General features: G+C 44.0%; 1 protein-coding gene across 1 annotated transcript in view; it reads left to right on the top strand.

Annotated features, from left to right (window-relative positions):
* Window positions 1-17,326: 17,326 nt before the first annotated feature.
* LOC126355533 (pickpocket protein 19-like) overlaps window positions 17,327-23,558 on the top strand; it is a 115,573-nt gene continuing 109,341 nt past the window's right edge. Inside the window, exon 1 of the mRNA XM_050005877.1 lies at window positions 17,327-17,380. Coding sequence (XP_049861834.1) covers window positions 17,327-17,380 — 54 coding nt within the window. The remainder of the gene's footprint in view (window positions 17,381-23,558) is intronic.

The raw sequence follows: 23,558 nt of genomic DNA, 5'->3' as shown, positions 1-23,558 counted from the left end.
CGTCTCAATTTTGCTGTCATAGCTGTGTGGTATAAAGTATGTTTTTAGGAAGTGGACTGTGTGAGGAAGATGTTCATACATTCATTTCACAAGCTGCAACCTCCACCAGACTGTATCACTCGTTAATGCTAGTACTTAAGCAAAATTTAACCACTGGTAACATTTGTAATCAGTATTACAGTTTTATGAAATGGTGATAACAGTTACAATGTTATAAAAGTAATTTACTGTCGTGACCGAATCAAAAACCAACCCTCTCGTTTTTAACCATGACAAAATCTCATTTTACCACTCAGGGGGTGATACCCCAGGTTGGGAATCACTGCATTAGTATGTGCAGCGACACACTACTCGACCGATAGAGAACTTCCCCTTCAAGCTCACACAATCTAAAATGATGGCAACTCTTCCAGATAGTTGGACCCAAGTTTCTGAGGGTAATCATGTTTACTGTCACATGTTTGGCTCCTCTTAGTCACTTGGTAGCCAGAAGTTTTTGTCTGTAACTTAATATCCAAGACTAGATTCGACGTCGTATTGTATGGAAGACTAAGTTCTACCGCGACGTGGCACGCCCGACTTCTAGAACTTGTAGGAAAAGTAGATATTGATGGCCTGAGAAGTCTTCATGGTGGTTCTTTGCAACTGTTTAGCAATAATAATGAAACATAAGTGAAATGACATAGGAATTTATTGCAACTGAAAGAACTGTCCTCCATTAGAATGGTTACATTTTGTATTGCTGCGTTGTACATTGTGTATCGTTATCTTACGTTCCGTTTTCGCTTGTAAGTCTATGTAGATGGAAAGAGAGATGAAGCTGTTTAGCTTTCTTGTAGGTCATCTTCTTAGAAGCAGAATGTCGTTATGGAGTAATTTAGTTTCATAAAATAGCTATCCTGAATGTGGTAGCTTTATTCTGCTTCGTGGAATGACAGTCTAACGCCACGAGCCATTTCTGCAAATGAAACCGTCAGTCCACGATTGCCGATAACAGTACACGATTCAGGTAGCTTTGGATCCAGTCACTTAATTCATGAGCCAAGACTCATTGCCAATAGGCTATTCGTGAACGCGTCATTATTTTTGTGGAGGACAGAATTTGAGGTCGGGACATGACATGGCGTTTTTAATCGCACGCAAGACGATGGATAAAGTGATATAGGGATACTGGATATTTCAACAGGCTTGTGGGCACTGGACTTTGGGGTGCAACAACATCGGTCCACGATAACGAAGGTGCTAATACATCACGGTAAAATATAAAAAAAAACGACATGTAGCTGTGAAATACCGCTATGTTTTTCAGACTCGTGGATACGGTTGAGTACTGGCTTTGGTGGGCCGAACAACAAGGGAAATTTTCAGTCATCATGGAAACACTCCGTGGTGAACATTTACTCAGTTGATCAGCGCGCGAAGATCAAAATAGTATTTTCCGATGAATCAGTATTTTGCTCAGAGAATGATGGTGCAGTACGTGTACATTGGGGTCCGTTTCAACTCCACATAAACTCGGCGAGTCATCTCCCAGTGGCCGTGTGTTTGTGACACTTTAAGTAAGATTGGTTGCCGTGGATGTAGGCCGTTTCACTGGATAGACGATAGACTTGATGCTGTCCCGCATACATATGTTATTAGAACTTATGAATGCGATACCCATGTCTTGAGGATTTAATGTGTTTCCAGTAGGGTCGGTTTACAATGGACATGTTGGTGATGGTGGAAGAGTGGTTTGAAAGATGAGAATGAGATTTCTCTTCTCGATGGGCCCTCTTCTGCACAAGACTTCAGTCCCTAGTAAAAAAGAGGAAATGTACGGAAAGACGAAACGGACCATGCGATGAAACTGGCGTGGTCCTGCTCCAAAAACCCATGAATTTGTGAAAGTTACTCCAGCTACGTTGGAGGAACTTACAGACAGTGACTGATTTATTATCCGTATCACAGAGTCATTTGGACGATATCCAGGATGTTCCAGGAGGAATGGTCAACATTCAGGGATATGACAGGAACGATCATTCGTAACAAAAAAGTCCAGTAATCCTGGGTTCTGAAACCCATACCTTATGAGCTATGAACACTTTTTTACCTCCTACATTGTGAAACAAATCTCTTCTACTGTAAGCTTTTGCTTTCCATATTTTAGGAGGAGGCAGTATGAACTAAAACGAGACAACGTTGTCTAGTAAACAATGTCTCTAAAATGGATACCGTAAGAGGTGTGAGCACTTGTTCAGTAGAAGGGATGTGTTCCACAGCAGCGAAAATGAACAAATGTTCAGAGCTATACCTTAAGGTATACCATTTAGAGCTCATGTTTATTAGACTTTTTTTGCTTCGAAAGATCATCCTGTCATATCACGGAATATTGACCATTCCTCCTGGTACTCACTGTATTATGTGGCAAGGAAGTCAAATACTGTGCCTTACGAGGTCCAATGGTAATAAAAATCTAAGAGCTTTACCATGGTCTGAGTCGGGGGGGGGGGGGGGGGGGGGGGGGTGTCTGCGGCGGCGCCCGGTTAGCCGTGCAGTCTTCCGGGCGGGAAGGCGTGCCGGTTCCCGGCACGAATCCGCCCGGCAGATTAGAGTCGAGGTCCGCTGTGCCGGCCAGTCTGTCAGTTAGACTACGTCGGCGATTGCTGCGCAAACACTTTCTTCACGTACGCGTACACCATAATTACTCTACAACGCAGACATTGGGGTTACACTCGTCTGGTGTGCTGGTGTGAGACGTTCCCAGGGGGGTCCACTGGGGGCCGAACCGCACTATAACCCTTGGTTCGGTGTGGGGCGCCGTAGGGTTGAGTGGACTGCTGTAGCCGGTTGTGGGGTTATGTACCACTGATGCTACGGAGGGGACGAAGCCTCTCCGTCGTTTCTAGCTCACCAGTTCAATACAATACAATTGGAGGGGGGGGGGGGGGGGGTGGTAGCGACTAATATTTTCACTTAGAATGAAGGAACAGTTTTCAGCTTTCACCACAAACGCCTCTGCATACACTTGCTACTAGCCATTATCAATTACATGTTCTGGATTTCTTCAGACTGATACTGAACTGATTCGGCTGTCTGTGTGACAGGGCAGGATGAGAGTTCAGCTTGCGAAATTTTCTTTTCTACAGAGGGGAGGGAGGGTGGCTACTGACCTCTCCCGCCCCCTCTCTGGGTACACTGTTGGTAAGATCCCTCAATAGTTCGTTCTGTTGATTTCGTCCATTCTAGTGATTAGACTAACTGACATAGTAGCACAAAAAACTTGCCGTAAGCAGGGTGGGAACGAAAACTATACCGTGTGTTCCAGTCTGTCGACTATGTCACCGTGATAGAAAGTCATTATACTAACTACTGTGACATAGAGTTAGGTCTTGCAACTGTTCTACTCTTGACTGCACAGCCTCGCAACATGAACTGCATTTTCTGCGCCTGTTCATGAATTAAGCGGCGCAGTTTTGTCTCTTGGTTTTAGAGAGTGCGTCCTTACACTCAGCGTCAAGATGATGTTAATTCTACAGTTACACTGAGCACTGCAACTTTTATGACCCGTACTATGCGCGCTCTAATGTTATTGGCTCCTGAGTAGTAGTTGAGTAGTTGAAATATCAGTTCCAGTAAAGGGTGAGCTGTGTTTCACAGGACCCCGTATATGTTCCGAAATCCTGCAACAAATGATTGTCAGTGATATGGGTCTTTAATTCAGTGGATTACTTCTATTTCCTTTATTTTGTATTAATGTGACCTATACATCTTTCCAGTCCATCGGTACGGATCTTTTGTCTAGCGAGCCGTTGTTGTCATTGGTAAAAATCGAACTATTTCATCAGCATACTCCGAAAGGAACCAAATTGGTATGCAATATCGACTGGAAGACTAGACTTCATTAAATGACTTACGTTGCTTCGGTACACAGAAGGAAGTTACTTTCAAATCAATCATGTTGGCAACTGTTCTTGATTCGAATTTGGGAATGTTTACTTCATCTTCTTTGGTGAAGGAATTTCGAAAATCCATATTTAGTAACCCCGTTCTAGTAGCACTGTGATCGGTAGCATTATCATTGCTATACGCAGTGATGGTAATGACTGTGTCTTTCCGCTGGTACACTTTAGATACAACCAGCATCTGTTTGGATTTTCTGCCAGATTTTGAAGCAGAGTTTCTAAAGTAATACAAAATTAAAACTACCTACAGGAATGTTTCGATGGGCCACATTTTACGGAAATATTGTGTCATAGTAGTGTTGCTGTCAACATTGCTACAATGTGAGTACAACAGATAACAATTTTGCGGTATGGATGGACAATGCTGCTGATGTTGCAAGCCGTTGTCGGTACCAGCCGTCGTATTGCCGAGGGGTTGCCGTGTTATCCACCAAGGGAGGAGAATATTTTGTACTGCAGGGCAATATCTCTCTTTGTCCTTGTCGGCAAATGCTTCACTCTCACCTGTTCCCTGTTCCCCCCCCCCCCCCCCCCCCTCCCTCAGCGATAGCGCTGCAGTCACGTGTCTGCGTGAAAATATCTTTCCGCTTTTTTTTTTTTTTTTCGAAAGTCTGCGTGTACGTACAGTGTTTCTTTTTCTTTGTTTGTTGCCGTCAGCTTGTTCTCTATAGAACGGGAAGAAATGGAAAAACTAGAAAATTGTAATTTTTATAAATGTGCTTTATTTACGAGCAGAAAAAGTAACGTCTAGATAGATTTCAGTGTGGAAAAGGATAGTGGGGAAGCTGTGGCCGTTGAGCACAGAATCACCCTTTACGAAGCAGACAAAAAATTCCTCATGTCCTCGAACATATGCCAATTGCGAGGAAAAAGTGTTGCATAAGAAGAATGGAAGCTCAAGTGTTTCTTCATCCACATCGTTTGTATCTGATGCCGTGAGTTTCGTTCTATCTCGAGACGTAAATGAAGCAGACATTGAAATATTTAAGCAGTGTCTGTGCCGACGAATAAAAATAAAATAAAAATGGTATTCTTATTTAAAATTTCCCTTAACGATATCTTTTAGTCCTTCTACCAAAATGTTGCAGTACATGCTTCCGGTACCACTAGGCTTATTGAGGAATAGGGCACTATAAAGAGAAACATCGAACTTCTATACGAATAACCGGTAGTTAAACACTGAAGTTTGTTCGCGATTCGCGAGTCGTGTTTTACACAGTCTCTCATGTTTGTACTAGTTATAGCACGTTTTATGTTGGACGAGATATTCGAAACCGTATTCGAGATACTAGTAAAATTCTGGAGCAGGTTCGTATCTAGCATCAATTCACGAGGTGAATTATCTGAATCTTTCCGCTCACTTAAAAATGGGCGCATCCACAAGGTCAGAATTCCCTTGTTCTTCTTTCAAATAACTTTATTACTTTTGCGCACATTTGTCATTCTTTGGTTTCCTAAAGAGTCCTGGGATCTATGAAACGCCATTTTACAGGACATCTTATTTCCGATTCTTTTGCAACGTACAGATATTTATCGATGATGGTGATGTTTGGTTTGCGGGGCGCTCAATTGCGCGGTTATCAGCGCCCGTACAAATTCCCAACTTTGGCTCGGTCCAGTCACGCCACTTTCATGAATGATGATGAAATGATGAGGACAACACAAACACCCAGTCATCTCGAGGCAGGTGAAAATCCCTGATCCCGCCGGGAATCGAACCGGAGGCCCCGTGCTCGGGAAGTGAGAACGTTACCGTGAGACCACGAGCTGCGGACCAGATATTTACTGAGGAATGCCGTTCTCCTTTAATAACAAAAATTGTTAGTAAACACCAGAAGACCGGACCTTTCACAAAAAGTCACCGTTTATCTACCTAACAACGTGAAATTTTGTTCGTTATACTTTCATTCAAATCAGTGAATGTGGAACGTGGGAAACCTGTACAAAACGTAAAAAATAAACAACCACACCTGTAGATGAAGGGAAAGCCACACAGACGTATAAAACGTCAAAAGAAACAAGACTTTCCCAACACAGAAGAAACCAATTCCGCAGTAGTTGCTACATCTGACCCATAAACGGCAAGAATTTTCAACATTTTACTGTTCAAGAAAGAGTAATTGCATTTACAAAAATACTCGTGTTATAGAAAGAATTTTTACGTGTCAGGAAAAGTCCCTATCTTAATAAGAACACATAACAATAGAAAGGGAAACTCTCCTCGCTATCCAGCCCGTCAAAAACTGAACACATATCAAGCGTGAAAACAGGAAGATGGTGTACTGAACTGTGGAAAAAAGCAAAATAGAAACAAGAATAAAAAGTGCAATAAAGAGCAGCCTGAGCTAGCAACGGAGTTGTAGGTAAGTGGTCATGGTGCTGCACTATCTAGCAGGCCAGCCGCGTTCCAAACTCCTTTGTGCTGTATATTTCTTTTTTTTTCACAACATTAAGAACTATCCATCCGGTCACTGAAATGTTTGTTCTCTTTCTGTAGTCTTGGCAGTTGTCATACTATACTTTGGTTATAGAATACGAGTCATGTGGGAAGAATACGTTACCGTCGCAAGTAAATTTGATGAATAGTGAAAGCAGGCTAAATATCACACAGACGTCTCACAGAAATGAAAACAACAAATAAAGGGTCTGAACTATGTTACAACAAAGGAATTCAAGAGTCAAGACTTCCAAAACGGAACTCAACTTCAAAAACGTTAAAAAGAAATGTTCTGACAGCGCACAGAGAAACTGTGTGATTGTGAAACTGCTGCGTTCATTTGTCTCAGATTATGTTACAAACTATTATGATTTCATCATTTACTTGGGAATCATCTCATTCACATTCATACGAACACGTATATCACGTAAGGAGGCACATTTCAATCATGTACCAGTGGTACAAATTAGGTGCGTCGATAAGAGATTCCTATCATATGACACACTTACTGTCACTAATGCCGTGAGTAATTCATCAGACTTGTTTTCCGGTGGAGGATTCGGCTGACTTATCGCCTTGTCATCAAACGTTTGCGGTTCCCGTTCGAAAGCCACATTCTTTCCTCTGCTAATACAGTAGTTGTGCAAAGTCAACTGTTATTATCGGTCCATACCTTAGGCCTCGCTGTTGTAAACGGACGTTACACCACGACACAGACACAAATTTGAATAAAGCGAACATCGAGGGGGGGGGGGGGGGGGGAATTGGCACGACAGAGGTTTGAACAAGGCTCGCCCTCCACTATGTTCCATACTGCACTTGTCCACGGACACCTCCTTCCAGTTTCCATGCTTGGTCTATGTTCAGTTTTTGAAGGTCTGTCCACTGGACCCTCTTACCACTAAATCTGAGGGGGGTGCGGTGGGAAGTTCCGCTTCTCGCGCATGAAATATGTGTGTATATTCTCTTGCTTTGTGTGGAGGAAGCTGCAGTTATGTAGTTATCCGAAAGTATTTCTTCTTGAGTAGGTTGCAGTTTCTGTCATTGATCCAGTGAAATTTGGCTGTTTTTACATTTCTTTCACGATCATTTATTCCCCTTGTAATTTACGAATATGTGGAACGGAAAACATAAGTTATTTCGTTAAGTAAGCAGAAAACTAATTAAAAACAAACATTGTCCTTATGACACAGGTAATTGTCTCCTTTGTAGCGCTAGAATCGCTCCACCTGTATAACTGTAGCAACTTCCGCACCAGTGCGTCGCGACTCTGTGCTGTGGCAATAGTGTCGAACTCACTTCTACTAACTCGTGTTCCTCCACGTTGTGGCCCTGTAGAAACACTTCTGGCTTGGAAATACATTGCTGCATACATTGACGGGTAACAGTAGTTGTTGTGTTACCACTGCAATTCCTGTGACCGTAATATTGTCCGGCAACGTCGGGATACATTGTCGGCACTATGGCCCACTTAAAAGTACCTTAAGAAACCTGAACACGCGTACTATTGCAGCCACGCTGAGCGGTCACATGCTGGAGGGTTTCGCTGTTGTCCCCGCTTTGTTTAATCGACACATCATTTTGATGTGAATTTTAAAGACCCCTTAATTTAAGAGTATTTCAGCTGCAGACTCCCAAATGATTGTACAATGCACATCCATCAGTACGTGCACGATAGTCAATCCTAGCTTCTGTCCGTACCATCTCCATAGCAGTATTACATTTGAGTATATGAGTTTTCCACTATACCAGAATAGGTCTTATGCACTACGGCCCATTAAAATTGCTGCACCACGAAGACGACGTGCTACAGACGCGAAATTTAACCGACAGGAAGAAGATGCTGTTATAGGCAAATGATTAGCTTTTCAGAGTATTCACACAAGGTTGGCGCCGGTGGTGACACCTACAACGTGCTGACATGAGGAAAGTTTCCAAACAATTTCTCATACACAAACAGCAGTTGAAAGGCGTTGCCTGGTGAAACGTTGTTGTGATGCCTCGTGTAAGGATGAGAAATGCGTACCATCACGTTTCCGACTTTGATAAAGGTCGGATTGTAGACTATCGCGATCCGACTTTGATAAAGGTCGGATTGTAGACTATCGCGATTGCGGTTTATCGTAATGCTACATTGCTGCTCGCGTTGGTCGAGATCCAATGACTGTTAGCAGAATATGGAATCGGTGGGTTCAGTAGGGTAATACGGAACGCAGTGCTGGATCCCAACGGCCTCGTGTCACTAGCAGTCGAGATGACAGGCCTCTTATCCGCATGGCTGTAACCGATCGTGCAGCCACGTCTCGATCCCTCAGTCAACAGTTGGAGACGTTTGCAAGACAACAACCATCTGCACGGACTGTTCGACGACGTTCGCAGCAGCATGGACTATCAGCTCGGAGACCATGGCTGCAGTTACCCTTGAAGTTGCATCACAGGCAGGAGCGCCTGCGATGGTGTACTGAACGACGAACCTGGGTGCACAAATGGCAAAACGTCATTTTTTCGTATGAATCCAGGTTCTGTTTACAGCATCATGATGGTCGCATCCTTATTTGGCGACTTCGCGGTGAACGCACATTGGAAGCGTGTATTCATCATCGCCATACTAGCGTATCACCCGGCTTGGTGGTATGGGGTGCCATTGGTCACACGTCTCGGTCACCTCTTGTTCGCATTGACGGCACTTTGAACAATGGACGTTACATTTCGCATGTGTTACGACCCTTGGCTTTACCCTTCATTCGATCCCTGCGAAACGCTACATTTCAGCAGGATAATGCACGACCGCATGTTGGAGGTCCAATAAGGGCCTTTCTGGAAATGTGAAAATGTAATCACTTGTCAGTTCTAGTATAATATGTTGATCCAATGAATACCCGTTTATGATCTGCATTTCTTCTTGGTGTAGAAATTTTAATGGTCAGTAGTGTAGTTACTTTGAAAATTTCCAGCCAGTATCGCCAGCTGCCGCAGAAAAACCTGAAATTTGTATCAAATTAGCACCACTCACACAATCTGTGCGCCGTTAATCTTTTGGAATGATATTTACGATCTCTGTGAAGTGACAATTTCAACGGGCCATTAATTACACCTAGCAAAACGTTTCATCGACAGGGTTAAAATCGAAGAGTCTAAAGCTGATAACGACAATCGTCAAGTTCCGCAGCGGCTGGGCGTTAAATATTCAGCAGTCTACGTACGGCAGTTAGAGCGGACCTTCGACATTGTGATCCTCTTCTCTTCACGGATACAATGGTGAGTCTCTCGCAGCTCCTTAGTTTCTGGACAGTTTATTAGTTTCACCTTCTGTTCAAGACCACGCATACATTGCATACGTTGAACTAGTCACCGTTTTTACTCTGTGCACTCGTAAGCAAATACATTTTTATGTAAACTAGCCTGTCGATTTTTCGTGTGAGGCACTGGAGAAAATTATTACAGAATTCAAGAAGACAAGTTTTTTTGATGTGCAGTGTGGCAGAGGGAGAAAAAGAGCTGGTCCGACGCCTGTCGAGGATGTGGCCACAACGCTGCAGGAAGGGTCGGGTTGTGGTCTGTAAATATTTACTGCACGGGAAATTGCCCGAACGCTGGGCACGTTTTCGAGCACGTTGCATAAAATCCTACGAGACATTCTGCATTTCAATCCGTACAAAATCACCCTCGTTTAGGAGTTGCTTCCTGCTGACCTGCCAGCAAGAAAATGTTCGCTCTTGAATTTCTTGCTCGCGTGTAAATGGACAATGAGTGGTTATAGAACATTCTGTGGCCAGTCGAAGCCCATATCCAAGGCCATGCCAATACTCAGAATAAATCAGCACACACATCAACCGGAGCCGGCCGTGGTGGCCGAGCGGTTCTAGGTGCTTCAGTCTGGGACCGCGCGACCGCCACGGGCGCAGGTTCGAATCCTCCCTCGGGCATGGATGTATGTGATGTCCTTAGGTTAGTTAGGTTTAAGTAGTTCTAAGTCATAGGGGACTGATGACCTCAGATGTTAAGTCCCATAGTGCTCAGAGGTATTTGAACATCAACCGGGCCAGTTCATTCAGTAAGGGTGACTGTGTAGTTCAGGTTGAGCGCATCGTTTACCGTAGGGCGGTATGATTTCGAGGAGATGAGTCCTACGCTTCCTGTTACCTGTATCGTCACTGGTAAACGCTTTCATATTGTTTCGGGCACCAACGCCATTTCAGCCGTTCAGCATCGTGGATTTGTGGGCAGGTTCATGTTTATGAAACGCGGCCTCCTCCGCACATTGCACAGCCAGTGTAGCGCCTGCTCCAGAGCCTTTTCAGATATGCTGGACTAATCAAACGTCATTTCCCCACCTCGCCTGCCGACCCAGAGCAATTAGAAACGAATGTCATTTTGCTTTTTATGCGTTTTTTGGCCTCAGGACCATTAAAAATCGAAATCATTATCCTTTTTTTTGCCGTTTTTGAACTCAGGACAATTAAAAACCGATTTCTCCCATCCGATGTGGTATGACATTTCCGTGGTGGATGGTCTTACCCAACTGACTGTGCCACAACTGTTTACTGCAGAAATTCTGCAAAATATGCGCACTAAGCAGTACGAATGGTGTAATGTGCAAGTCAAACCACAGCCGTCGTATTGCGATTCATCAGTCATTTGTAGCCGACCCATTTTCGTTATGACGCGTACAGCGCTATTTAAAGGAAAAATTTTCGTTATTTATTTATTTATTATTTCTACGATGTTTCCCACAGCGTAAACTATACGCTGTTCAATTCTGACGTCGTTCAGAGCAGTTGGCCCTTTTTCTACAGCGCTTTTAAACTGCTGGAACTTTAATTACAGACATCCTGTAAGTGTTGTCAGTCATTGCGTCTCAAGAGCTGACGCAGATCCTAGTCAAAATAAAGGATTTTGTTAACCGTAGAGTTGATACCAGTCTCCTGAGAGGTATCCTCAAGAGCGTTGCTGAACAGAGTGAAAAAGTAACAAAAGCCACTAAGTGGAAAACATAGAAGCAAGAATTTCGTGCTCGCATTCGTGGACTTAACAATATGATTCAGGTGATAGGTGACACCGTTCGAAATTTTGGAGAAGACGGGTTTGAACAGAAAATTCACTGACCTGATTGAACAGATTTTAACCAACGCGACCTCTAAGGTCAAGTACAGGTGAATGCTTTCAGGATCCTTTGAGATCGAAACCATTTGCAGACAGGGAGGTACTCTCTCACCCTTTCTCTGCAGTTAGGTTCTTGGTAATGTGATCAGCGAATGGCGACAAGAAATGAAAGGAAAGAGTGGAATATTATTGGGAGACAAGAAAACGGCCGGCCGAGGTGGCCGTGCGGTTCTAGGCACTTCAGTCCGCAACCGCGTGACTGCTACGGTCGCAGGTTCGAATCCTGCCTCTGGCATGGATGTGTATGATGTCCTTAGGTTAGTTAGGTTTAAGTAGTTCTAAGTTCTAGGGGACTGATGACCTCAGATGTTGAGTCCCATAGTGCTCAGAGCCATTTGAACCATTTTGTAGCAAGAAAAATAGAACAGAGATAGACCGTCTGGAATTCGCAGATGGTCTTGTGGTACTGTCAGAATCAGTCGAAGAGGCGGCAAATCAAGCTTCCCTATTTCAGAGGCAAGTAGCAGATTTACAGATCTGCATCGAGAAGACACAGTGTACGTCGAACACCAAGACAGCTCCTAGGAGCATGACCTTACAAGGAGAAAATTTCAGAGGGTAGAGAGATTTAAATAAATAAGATAACAGATAGAAACTTGTTTTACAGAAGAAAAAGCTATGAGAGCACAAGTAAACAAGATTATTTTAACATGCAAACTCAATAATAACATTTAAAATTAGAAGAATCTTTCGATCAATGCCAAGTGAAAACGTTACGAGATGATGATTCAGGCTGAAGCCTTATGTACTGCACCAATTCGGAAACCGGTAAGAACATGATTACGCAGGACTTTCATGAGGATATTGAGATTTCGGAGAACAGGAGACGGTCAATGTAGAAGACGAGTGAATCAAAATCAGACTGGATCTTGTACACTATCAGGGAAAAAGAGGATCATGTTCTTCGATCACATCCTTATAATGAACCAGTAGAGGTTAACACATCAGATATTGAAGCTTTTCGTCAGCAAGAGAACCAATGAATGCTGGATTCAGAAGCACAAAGTGTTCCGGAATAAACGGGAATACAGGAAGCAGATACAGTGACGGAAAAAAATCGCAACACCAAAAAATAGTTAATGTATAGTAATGAATTTTCGGGAATAGTTTTGTCTAGGTACCGTATTTAAGTGATTAACATTGCAAGGTCACAGATTATTGTACGCGAGAGGTAAGGCACTGCAGATGTGAAATACTGGCACATTAAGAACTAGTGTAACCGACGGATTGTTGAACGCAAGCATGCAAACATGCATACTTTGTGTTGTAGAGGTGCCAGATATGAGTTTGTGGGATGGAGTTCCATGCCTGTTTTAGTCGGTCAATACGGAAGCTATTAATGCTGATTGGGGACGACACTGGAGTTGTCCGATAATGTCCTGCACGTGCTCGATAGGAGACAGATCTGGTGATCGAGCGGGCCAAGAAAACATGTCAGCACTCTGCAGAGCTTGTTAGATTACAGCAGCAGTGTGTGGGCGAGCGTAAGCTACTTTGAAACACCCCCTGTCTAGCACGCAGGCAGGTTGGTGGCAGGCCCTGAACTAGCCTCCTTCTAACACCTACACGGGCATCATTGACACTAAGGCAAAACCGTTTTTTATCAGAAAACACAACAGACCCTGCCTCCGAGAGCTCTCGCTTGACGCCACTAAAGCTGCAAATGGTGGTTGTTTGAGGTCAGTGGAACGCACGTAACAGGGCATCTGGCTCGGAGCTGTCCTTGAAGTAACTGATTTGTAACAGTTCCTTGTGTAACTGTGGTGCCAACTGCTGCTGAAATCGCTGTTGCAGGTTTGCCAGAGCCACAGCCGAATACGATGGTTTTCCTTCTCGGTATGCTGTACAGTGGTTGCTTCCTGAAACCGTTTCTGCAATATCGCAGAAGGAACATCCAGCTTCTCCTAGACTTTTTACACGATCTCGTTAAGCTCACTGTGTTGTTGATAATGGCGTCTTTCTCGTCTTAAAAGCATTCTTGTCTACATCAACTCAACACGTGCAATCTCAACGGCAATAACGTTCACTGCCGTTACAGCGCGTATTTAAAGCAAACCTGATGTGCATGCTCACAGTGGCGCTACTAGCGCCAGTCTTATGCGACTGGCGCGAAATTTGAATAGACATTATCTCTTAGATGTAGAAACACGACTACCAACTTTCGTTTATCTCGCACAACTTTTCCTTGGTGTTGCGGTTTTTTTCTGCAGTATATTTACAACAGTGTAAATTTAGTCAAAATTTGAGACTGCCAAACGTCGTCAGAGCAGAATTAAAAGCAGGACGGTGATGAAGACCAGAAGAAAAGAAGCTGATCTGAATTAATGTGCTTCTCAGATGGGTAAACAGAAATTGAGAAGAAAGTACCCACTAACATTTACGTAATAGGACAGTAATCAGGTGGCATGAACAGAATATTATTATCAGCAGCTGCCACGTCGTTACTGCCTAGGTATCTGAGGTGGACAGCTGTGAAACTACTCGAAGAAATAACATTGGCTCTTTTTTCGAAATCAGACCATGGCCGAAGAGGAATATAATTAAAGTCAGTGTTTAATGCGGTAACAATCCTTTTACAGGTATACATTGGTGCAGGAAATGGTCTAAGGCATTCATGCAAAATGTGCAAAAAATATTTGAATAAAAAATAAAAATATTTAAATAAAAATAAAAATGTTTAAATAAAATGCTCATACTTGAAGAGATACTAAATTTCCATTCTTTCAGTCCCAAAATCACTAACATTAAAGTACTTTTGTTACATTAACTACTCGATTGTAAAGAAATCTTGAAAGCAGATGTTTTACATCAGGATGCGCCCAGCACCAAGTAGTTTGGGCATTCGAAACAGACATACGTTGCTACAAGTACTGCATGTGTCATGTGCTACCAGCCTCACGTACTGCAGCAAATTCAAGCAAGCCACGTGTAGTGCACCTAAGGTTATTGTGATGCGCAACAAAGTATGCTAGAACTCTCTGAAGGATGATCACGGGGCTTCTCAGAGTAACTCCGTTACCTGTTATACCTGTGGTAAACGACACCACACGTTATTACATGCAGAACCACAAGGACACAAGATGCGCCAAGGAAGGAGGGTACATGTGACGTGCAACACGAACACAACGGCAAACATCAGTCAACTACAATGAGCTGTTGTGCAATGAAGATCAGTCCCAGAAAACGCGTAGTCCTTGCGACAGCGAGACTGAGGCTGCAAGATATCAAAGGAAAACGGCAGATTAGTCGTACTCTCTCAAATTCTGGGTCGCACTCAGGCAACATATCGGAAACATGTGTACAACGCCTCAGACTTCAAAGGTGGCACAGGAGAGTGCCGATTCAAGGAATAGGTGCAACCAGCTCAGAAACAAAACACCGTGTCTCTCTATTAGTGGGCTCCTGTGTAAGCAACTTTGTCATCTGTCGAATGCTTAGTTTCACCAAAGGTCAGTGACACCTTGTCTGAACAATAACTGATCGCAGTACGTGGTACTTGCCACATGTACAACTTGCTGACCCAGAGTTAAGTCACCTGGGAAGATCGACCTGTTACTAGGAGCACAATTTTGTCCATACATTCACAAATCAAGGACTATCTCCATAGGAACTCATCATCCTGTGCTTCAAGGGTTCAAGGGACAGAACTATGTTGGGTCGTATCTTGTCAGTATCAAACGGTAGAGCACGACATTTCGTCACGGCGACCGGTCGTGTCGCGCTTTTTAAAAACGAAGACTGATGTTCAAACACTATTAAAGAAATTCTGGGAGATAGAAAAATTAAATCGTGATGTAATGACGAAAGAAGAGGAACAATGTGAAGCACACTTCGTGCAACACACGACATAAGATTCCACAGGCAGATTCTTTGTCCACCTTCCGTTTCACGAAGAGCCAAGTAAATTAGGCGAATCTTTCAACACTGTAGCAAAACGCTTCTCTCAGCTTGAACAGAAACTGGCGATACACCCGAAGCTTAAAGAAAGCTACACACAGTTTATGAGGGAACATGAAAACTTACGACATATCGAACCAATAGCTACATCTGATGCCATTTCACACTACATATCAGAGCTGGCCGGGGTGGCCGAGCGGTTATAGGCGCTACAGTCTGGAACCGTGCGACCATTACTGTCGCAGGTTCGAATCATCCTCGGGCATGGATGTGTGTGATGTCCTTATGCTAGTTAGGTTTAAGTAGTTCTAAGTTCTAGGGGACTGATGACCTCAGAAGTTAAGTCCCATAGTGCTCAGAGCCATTTGAACTACATATCACACCATGCAGTTCAAGGAAGCCAGCTCGACTACCAGAACACGAGTAGTTTTTGATTGTTCGACCAAAACGAGCTCTAATTTATCCCTAAACAGTTTGCTGATGGTCGGAACAACGATTCAACAGGATTTGTGCTCCATAATATTACACTTCCGCATGTATCGCATTGCCTTCACAGCTGACATAGAGAAGATGTATCGACAAGTTCTCGTAGTGGATGAAGATCCCGCCTATCAACGAATACTGTGGAGGACTGACAGATCTGCACCACTGCAGGAATATCAGTTAAAGACAGTCACATACGGAAAGGCCTGTGCACCTTTTCTTGCGGTGCAATGTCTGTAACAATTAGCTCATGAAGAGGGCAGATGTAACAAGGCAGCAAACATTCTTGCTAATGACTTCTCTGTGGGCGATTGTATCTCAGGTTGGAATATAGTAGAGGCTGCAATCAAAGTCAAACAAGACCTCACGAATTTTTTTTTGAAGAAAGGTGGTTTCTCATTGTGGAAGTGGTCCAGTAACTGTGTGGAATTCCTCGAAAATATCCCCTCAGAGTTAAGAGAGATACAAGTACCCTTATGGTTTGACAACGACGAGCATATTAAAACTTAAGGTTTACTCTGGCATCCAGCTGCTGCTCAGTTCCAAAATGTTAATAATGTCAAGCCAGCAGGTGAGGCCTACAGCTTCACAAAACGATTGTCCTGGCTGTCATGTCATCCAGTTTTGATCCTCTCAGATTAATCAGATTAATTATTATCATATTCAAAATCTTTTTGCAACGTCTTTGGCAGCTTCCGTTATGGGATCAGCCCTCGTCCAAGGAGATAAATTGCATATTGCACGCAGTATATAGAGAGGTTTGCATGATACATAATATTCATGTTGATCGTAGATTCATTACAGAAGGAAAACTTGTCAGCATTCAACGGCACGGATTATGCGACGCTTCAGAGAAGGCCTACGGCTGTTGTGTATACGTACCATCAAGTAATCATCGTGGAATCACAACTGTCAAATTATTAAGTTCCAAAACACGAGTCTCTCCATTGAAAAAGTTGTCCTTACCTCGACTGGAACTCTATGTTGCTCTCGACTACTACAGCACGTTGTTCGGTCGTTGGGTATAGACATAGAACGAACTTACTTGTGGACTGACTCATCCATCGTACTGGCATAGCTCGCATCTGCACCCACACGGTGGAAGACATTTGTCGGGAACCGTGTCACCGAGATACTGGAAAATACAACAGCTGCGGTATGGAACCATTCATCTACAATGGAAAACCCAGCCGATTATACTTTGCGAGGAGTGTCTCCTGCAGACCTGCAAGGAAACAGCGTGTGGTGAGAAGGCCCAGCTTTGCTTGTGATAGACATCTCTTGTGATTCTGCAGCCCAGGAGCCGCCAGAAGAAAGGGCTAAAGTCCTCTGTCACACCAGTAGAGCAATTCAAGACTGTATCATATGTCGATCCTCAAAGTTGCCACGATTACAGCGGATAATGGCATACTGTCTTAGATTCATTAATAACTGCAAGACTGCAGAGAAGGTGAGAGTAAGTGCTGCATTATCTCGCAATGAACTGCAGGGCGATTTGCTGCAGTGTGTCTGGATAGCACAAGAAGATACATATGCAACGGAAATCTACTAGTTGAAGACCATAAAGCCAGTGGATAAATATAGCAAGCTCAAATCATTGCATCCTATCCTCTATGACATGAGAGACTGCTACAGGTTGGAGGCAGCCTACAAAATCACCTCATCCTGCCACCTAATCATTATCTCACACGACTAATAGTGGAAAGTGAACACCGTCGTCTTTCCCACGCTGGGTGTCAACTGTTGCTTACGTCCCTCAGAAGGCAATACTGGATACCTAACGGACGAAATGCAATCCGGCATGTTCTGCATCAGTGCTTGACTTCTCAGCGATTAAAGGCAATCCTACACTACAGCTCACGGGAGCCCTTCCACGCCCACGTGTGGAAGCTGTGAGGCCTTTCTTCAATTGTGGGACTGATTACACAGGACCGTTCTATGTGAAAATCGCTGACGGAGACCAAAATTAAAGGAAAAGTGCCACAGTGTGCTGTTTGTGTGCTTGGCTACACGAGCAGTGCATTTGGAGGTAATTGGCAAGATGACGACTGAAGCATTCCTTTCGGTCATCAGAAGATTTGTTTCATGGCGGGGTAGGTGCCAAAACCTGTACAGCAAAAATGGGGAAAACTTCGTTGGAGCTAGTCGGGAAATTCGCGAGTTACAAGCTACTGTGAGCAGTCATTATCAACAGACACAGGTAAGAAGCTTTATGCACAAAGAAGGCATCGACTGGCACTTCATTCCTTCTGCGTCACCACACTTTGGTGGAATATGCGAAGCAGGAGTGAAGTCCTTCAAGTACTACTTTCGCCGAACGATGGGAACCATATGTCCAACTTTCGAAGAGTTGCCAACCCTGACTTGCCAGATTGAGGCTTACTTGAGCCGTCACCAAAGGTCATTTCCGGATTCGAACCGCAATTACGAGCATCCCTCAGCCAGATCTAGGTACAGCTAACCCGAGCTTGCTCACAAGATGGGAACTACTGCAACAAGGCTTCCAAATCATCTGGCGGTTCTGGCCATCTGACTACCTGCATCATCTGTAGCAGCAGGACACGTGAATGGTCCCTAGTCAGAATGTGCAATCTGGTGCATTGGTCATAGTAAGAATAGATAACCTGTCACCCTTATGTTGGAAGCTGGCCATCATTGAAGGAGTACACTCTGGGCGCGATGGAATGGTGCGAGCGGCCACTATTCACACACTGCAAGGGGTTTCGAGAGACCAATCAACAGGCTATGTCCTTTACTGAGTGATGTGATACAGAAGTGAGCGGTGCATTCATATTTTTTATGTGTGTTTTACTCCTTTTTGCCTTGTGTGTAGCTTGCAGCAGACTCAGTGTATTTCGTCATTTTTTATGTTTAAAAGTCTATTTGTTTATGTAACTGTAATTTCCAGACACCAGCAACAAACTCTATGGGCAGAATACCTGGTTGAAGGACGCATTGTTTTGTGTATTTACTTGTGTTATTTTCTATAATTTAGCAGGACTTATGTTACTGGATTTAAAATTTATTTGGCTGCCGGTATGTTTGGTCGTGACATTTGACTGAGTCTGTGGACAGTGCTGCCCTCTCTTGAGGTCAGTGAGCCACCCCTAACGGTACACTCACCGCGGTGAGGGAGAGATTTAGCAATGGTGAATGGGCTGTAGGTCGGGTGGCTGTCTTTAACTCGTGGCCGCGCGTGCCCCGTGCTGTGTAAATGTCAAAGACGTACACACACATCAAAACAAGTGTTGCATCACCTCGGTTCCGAGAGTTCCGAAACCTGAACAGAAAATTGGAATAGAGATCAACAAAATGTTTCAAATCGCTCTAAGCACTATGGGACTAAACATCTGAGGTCATCACTCCCCTCGAACTTAGAACTACTTAAACTTAACTAACCTAAGGACATCACACACATCCATGCCAGAGGCAGGATTCGAACCTGCGACCGTAGCAGTCGCGCAGTTCCGGACTGAAGTGCCTAGAACCGCTCAGCAACCGTGGCCGGCTATTGTTCACGGAAACCACACATTAGATTAGATTAGATTAATACTTGTTCCAGAGATCATGATTACGACACTTCGTAATGATGTGGAACGTGTCAGGTTAATAAAAGATGGCTGTACAAGATATTACATTACACAAAATATTGCATGACACTAATGTTTAAGTTTTTTTTCCTTTTTCCCCCCCTTAATTTCTATATCTAAAAAGTCAGCCAATGAGTAGAAGGAGTTGTCATCTAGAAATTCTTCTGATTTATTTTTAAATGTTAGTTGGCTAACTGTCAGGCTTTTGATGCTGTTTGGTAGGTGACCAAAGACTTTTGTGGCAGCATAATTTACCCCTTTCTGTGCCAAAGTCAGATTTAACCCTGCATAGTGAAGAACATCCTTTCTCCTGGTGTTATAGCTATGCACACTGCTATTACTTTTGAACTGGGTTGGATTATTAACAACAAATTTCATAAGTGAATATACATACTGTGAGGTTACTGTGAGGATCCCTAGATTCTTAAATAGATGTCTGCAGGATGAACGTGGGTGGGCTCCAGCAATTATTCTGATTACACGCTTTTGAGCAATGAATACTTATCTATTCAACGATGAATTACCCCAGAATTTGATGCCATACGAAAGCAGTGAATGAAAGTAGGCATAGTGAGCTAATTTACTGAGATTCTTATCACCAAAATTTGCAATAACCCTAATAGCATATGTAGCTGAACTCAGACGTTTCAGCAGACCACCAATGTGTTGCTTCCAGTTTAACCTCTCATCAATGGACACACCAAAAAATTTTGAAAATTCTACCTTAGCTACAGACTTCTGTTCAAAGTCTATATTTATTGCTGGAGTTGTGCCATTTACTGTATGGAACTGTATATACTGTGTTTTATCAAAATTTAAAGAGAGTCCGTTTGCTGAGAACCACTTAATAATTTTGTGTAAAACATCATTTACAATTACATCACTTAGTTCTTGGTTTTTGGATGTTATTACTATACTTGTATCATCAGCAAAAAGAACTAACTTTGCATTTTCATCAATGTGGAGTGGTAACTCATTAACATATATCAAGAATAGTGAAGGACCTAAGACCGAACCCTGTGGGACCCCGTACTTGATAGCCCCCCACTTTGAGGAATCAGCTGTTGTTTTAAGATTACATGAACAACTTATTTCAACTTTCTGCATTCTTCCAGTTAAGTATGAATTAAACCATTTGTGCACTGCCCCTCTCAAACCATAACGATTTAGCCTATCTAAAATAGTTCCATGATTTACACAATCAAAGACCTTTGAGAGATCACAAAAAATACCAACGGCTGATGTCCGGTTATTCAAAGCATTTAATATTTGATCAGTGAAAGTGTATATAGCATGCATGTTGTATCACCGTACAGCGAGACCTTCAGAGATGGTGGTCCAGATTGCTGTACACACAGGTACCTCTAATACCCAGTAGAATGTCCTCTTGCATTGATGCACGCCTGTATTCGTCGTGGCATACTATACACAAGTTCATCAAGGCACTGCTGGTCCATATTGTCCCACTCCTCAATGCAGATATGTCGTAGATCCGTCAAAGTGGTTGGTGGGTCACGTCGTCCATGAACAGCCCTTTTCAATCTATCCCAGGCATGTTCGATAGGGTACATGTCTCTAGAACATGCTGGTCGCTCTAGTCGAGTGATGTCGTTATCCTGAAGGAAGTCATTCACAAGATGTGCACGATGGGGGCGCGAATTGTCGTTCATGAAGACGAATGCCTCGCCAGTATGCTGCCAATATTGCTGCACTATGTCAGAGGATGGCAAACACGTTTCCGACGATTGTCTGGTTGAAGGCATATGCGACACTCATCGGTGAGGAGAACCTGATGGCCATCCTTACCGGTGCTTTCGTCATGTTGCTGGGCTCATCTGTACCATGCTGCATGGTGTCGTGGTTACAAAGATGGACCTCGCCATGGACTTTGGGTTTGAAGTTGCGCATCATGCAGCCTATTGCGCACAGATTGAGTCGCCACACGACATCCTGCGGCTGCACGAAAAGCATTATTCAACATGGTGGCGTTGCTGACAGGGTTCCTCCGAGCCATAATCCATAGATAGCGGCCATCCACTGCAGTAGCAGCCCTTGGGAGGCCTGAGTGAGGCGTGTCATCGACAGTTCCTGTCTCTCTGTATCTCCTCCAGTCCGAACAACACTTCCCTCGTTGAGAGCCCTTCCTGGCACAAAGTAACACTGCGGACGCGATCGAAACGCGGTATTGACCGCATAGGCGTGATTGAACTACAGACAACACGATCCCTTTACGTCCTTCCTGGTGGAATGACTGGAACTGATCGGCTTTCGGACCCTCTGACCCCCTGTATAATAGGCACTGCTCATGCAGGGTTATTTACGTCTTTGGGCGGGTTTAGTGACATACCTCTGGGAAGGATGCTTTCTGGCGCCCACAAACCACGCGTCAATAACTTACGGAGAATCGTGTGACATGGGGATAGACACCTGGTGCGACCTACCACTGGAAGGGATACTTTTGGGCGCTCACGAACCACACGTCCGTAATTTACGGAGAATCATGTGACATGGGGATAGACATCTGGTGCCACGTACATCTGGAAGCGATACTTTCGGGCGCCCACAAACGACGCGTTCGTAATCGATGGGGCATCGTGTGACAAGGCGATAGACATCTGGTGCCAACTACCTCTGGAAGGGAAGCTTTCAGGCCCCCACAAACCACGCGTCTGTGATTCAAGGGCAATCGTGTGACATGGGGATAGACATCTTGTGCCACCTACCTCTGGAAGGGATGCTTTCAGGCGCCCACGAACCATGCGTCCGTAATTTACGGGGAATCGTGTGACATGGGGATAGACATCTGGTGCCACCTACCTCTGGAAGGGATGCTATCGGGCGCCCACGAACCACACGATCGTAATTTACGGGGAATCGTGTGACATGGGGATAGACATCTGGTGCCACCTACCTCTGGAAGGGATGCTTTCAGGCACCTACGAACCACGCGTCTGTAATTTACGGGGAATCGTGTGACATGGGGATAGACATCTTGTGCCACCTACCTCTGGAAGGGATGCTTTCAGGCGCCTACGAACCACGCGTCTGTAATTTACGGGGAATCGTTTGAAATGGGGATAGACATCTGGTGCCACCTACCTCTGGAAGGGATGCTTTCAGGCGCCTACGAACCTTGCGTCCGTAATTTTCGGGTATTCGTGTGACATGGGGATAGACATCTGGTGCCATCTACCTGTGGAAGTGATGCTTGTTTGACGTTTTCTGGTCACGTTCCTTCTCTAATCCATTAAATATGGAAATATTCTTATATATCTTTCCTGGATTCACAGAGCCAGGTAACTAAAATCGGAACTATTTTTATTCCAGCATAAATTGGTTCTGCATTAACCCATTACCGTATCTACCAAGTTTTGCTGCCATACAATAATTACAACCCTTGCTGGACCTCTGTGAGTAGCTGCATTCTAATTGTAACTGGGTGTGGTATTACATATCGATACCATCCCATGGGAATTTTAGCAATGGAATTGCAAGTTTCTGTTAGACGCGCGGAATATGGCAGACCCAATGGTGTTCGCCCACCATGCCACGCCTCCAGAGACTCTGAGCGATGAGCACCCTCTGCTGCTGGAACATCGGATGGTTGGCATCAGCCACTCAGCTCCCTTGCACTTGGAACCTCATCGCTACATCATCGTTAGTGCTTAGTTCACTGAGTCTCATCGTTGTTACTGTTGTGACAGCTGGACTCTCTTTCTTGCTGCGTTATTTGTAATGAGTCTTCGTACACTTGGAGAGACACACGTTAAATAAATCTTCTATTTGTTGTGTCAACCTGTTCGCTGATCATTTCTGTTCCTATCCAGCTTTCCTATGACGACAGTCGCCTACCTCTTCTAACCATTGTGTACGAAGTTGTACGCAACTGTAGGTTATCCATAATTCAAGTTTGTTTCACAACGCGATAGAAAGAGAATCACTACTCAGAAAGACGTCAAAATTGAACAGCATATTATTGGAGCGAAATAGTTTAACGAAAATTTGAAGAATAGATGGCGCTGTAAGCGTCAGAATATGCACACG

The sequence above is a fragment of the Schistocerca gregaria genome, chromosome 3, assembly GCF_023897955.1.
Source record: "Schistocerca gregaria isolate iqSchGreg1 chromosome 3, iqSchGreg1.2, whole genome shotgun sequence".
In the NCBI taxonomy this organism is placed as follows: Eukaryota; Metazoa; Arthropoda; class Insecta; order Orthoptera; family Acrididae; genus Schistocerca; species Schistocerca gregaria.
The sequence above is the reverse complement of the archived record's forward strand: the minus strand, read 5'-3'. Positions and strand labels throughout refer to the sequence as shown.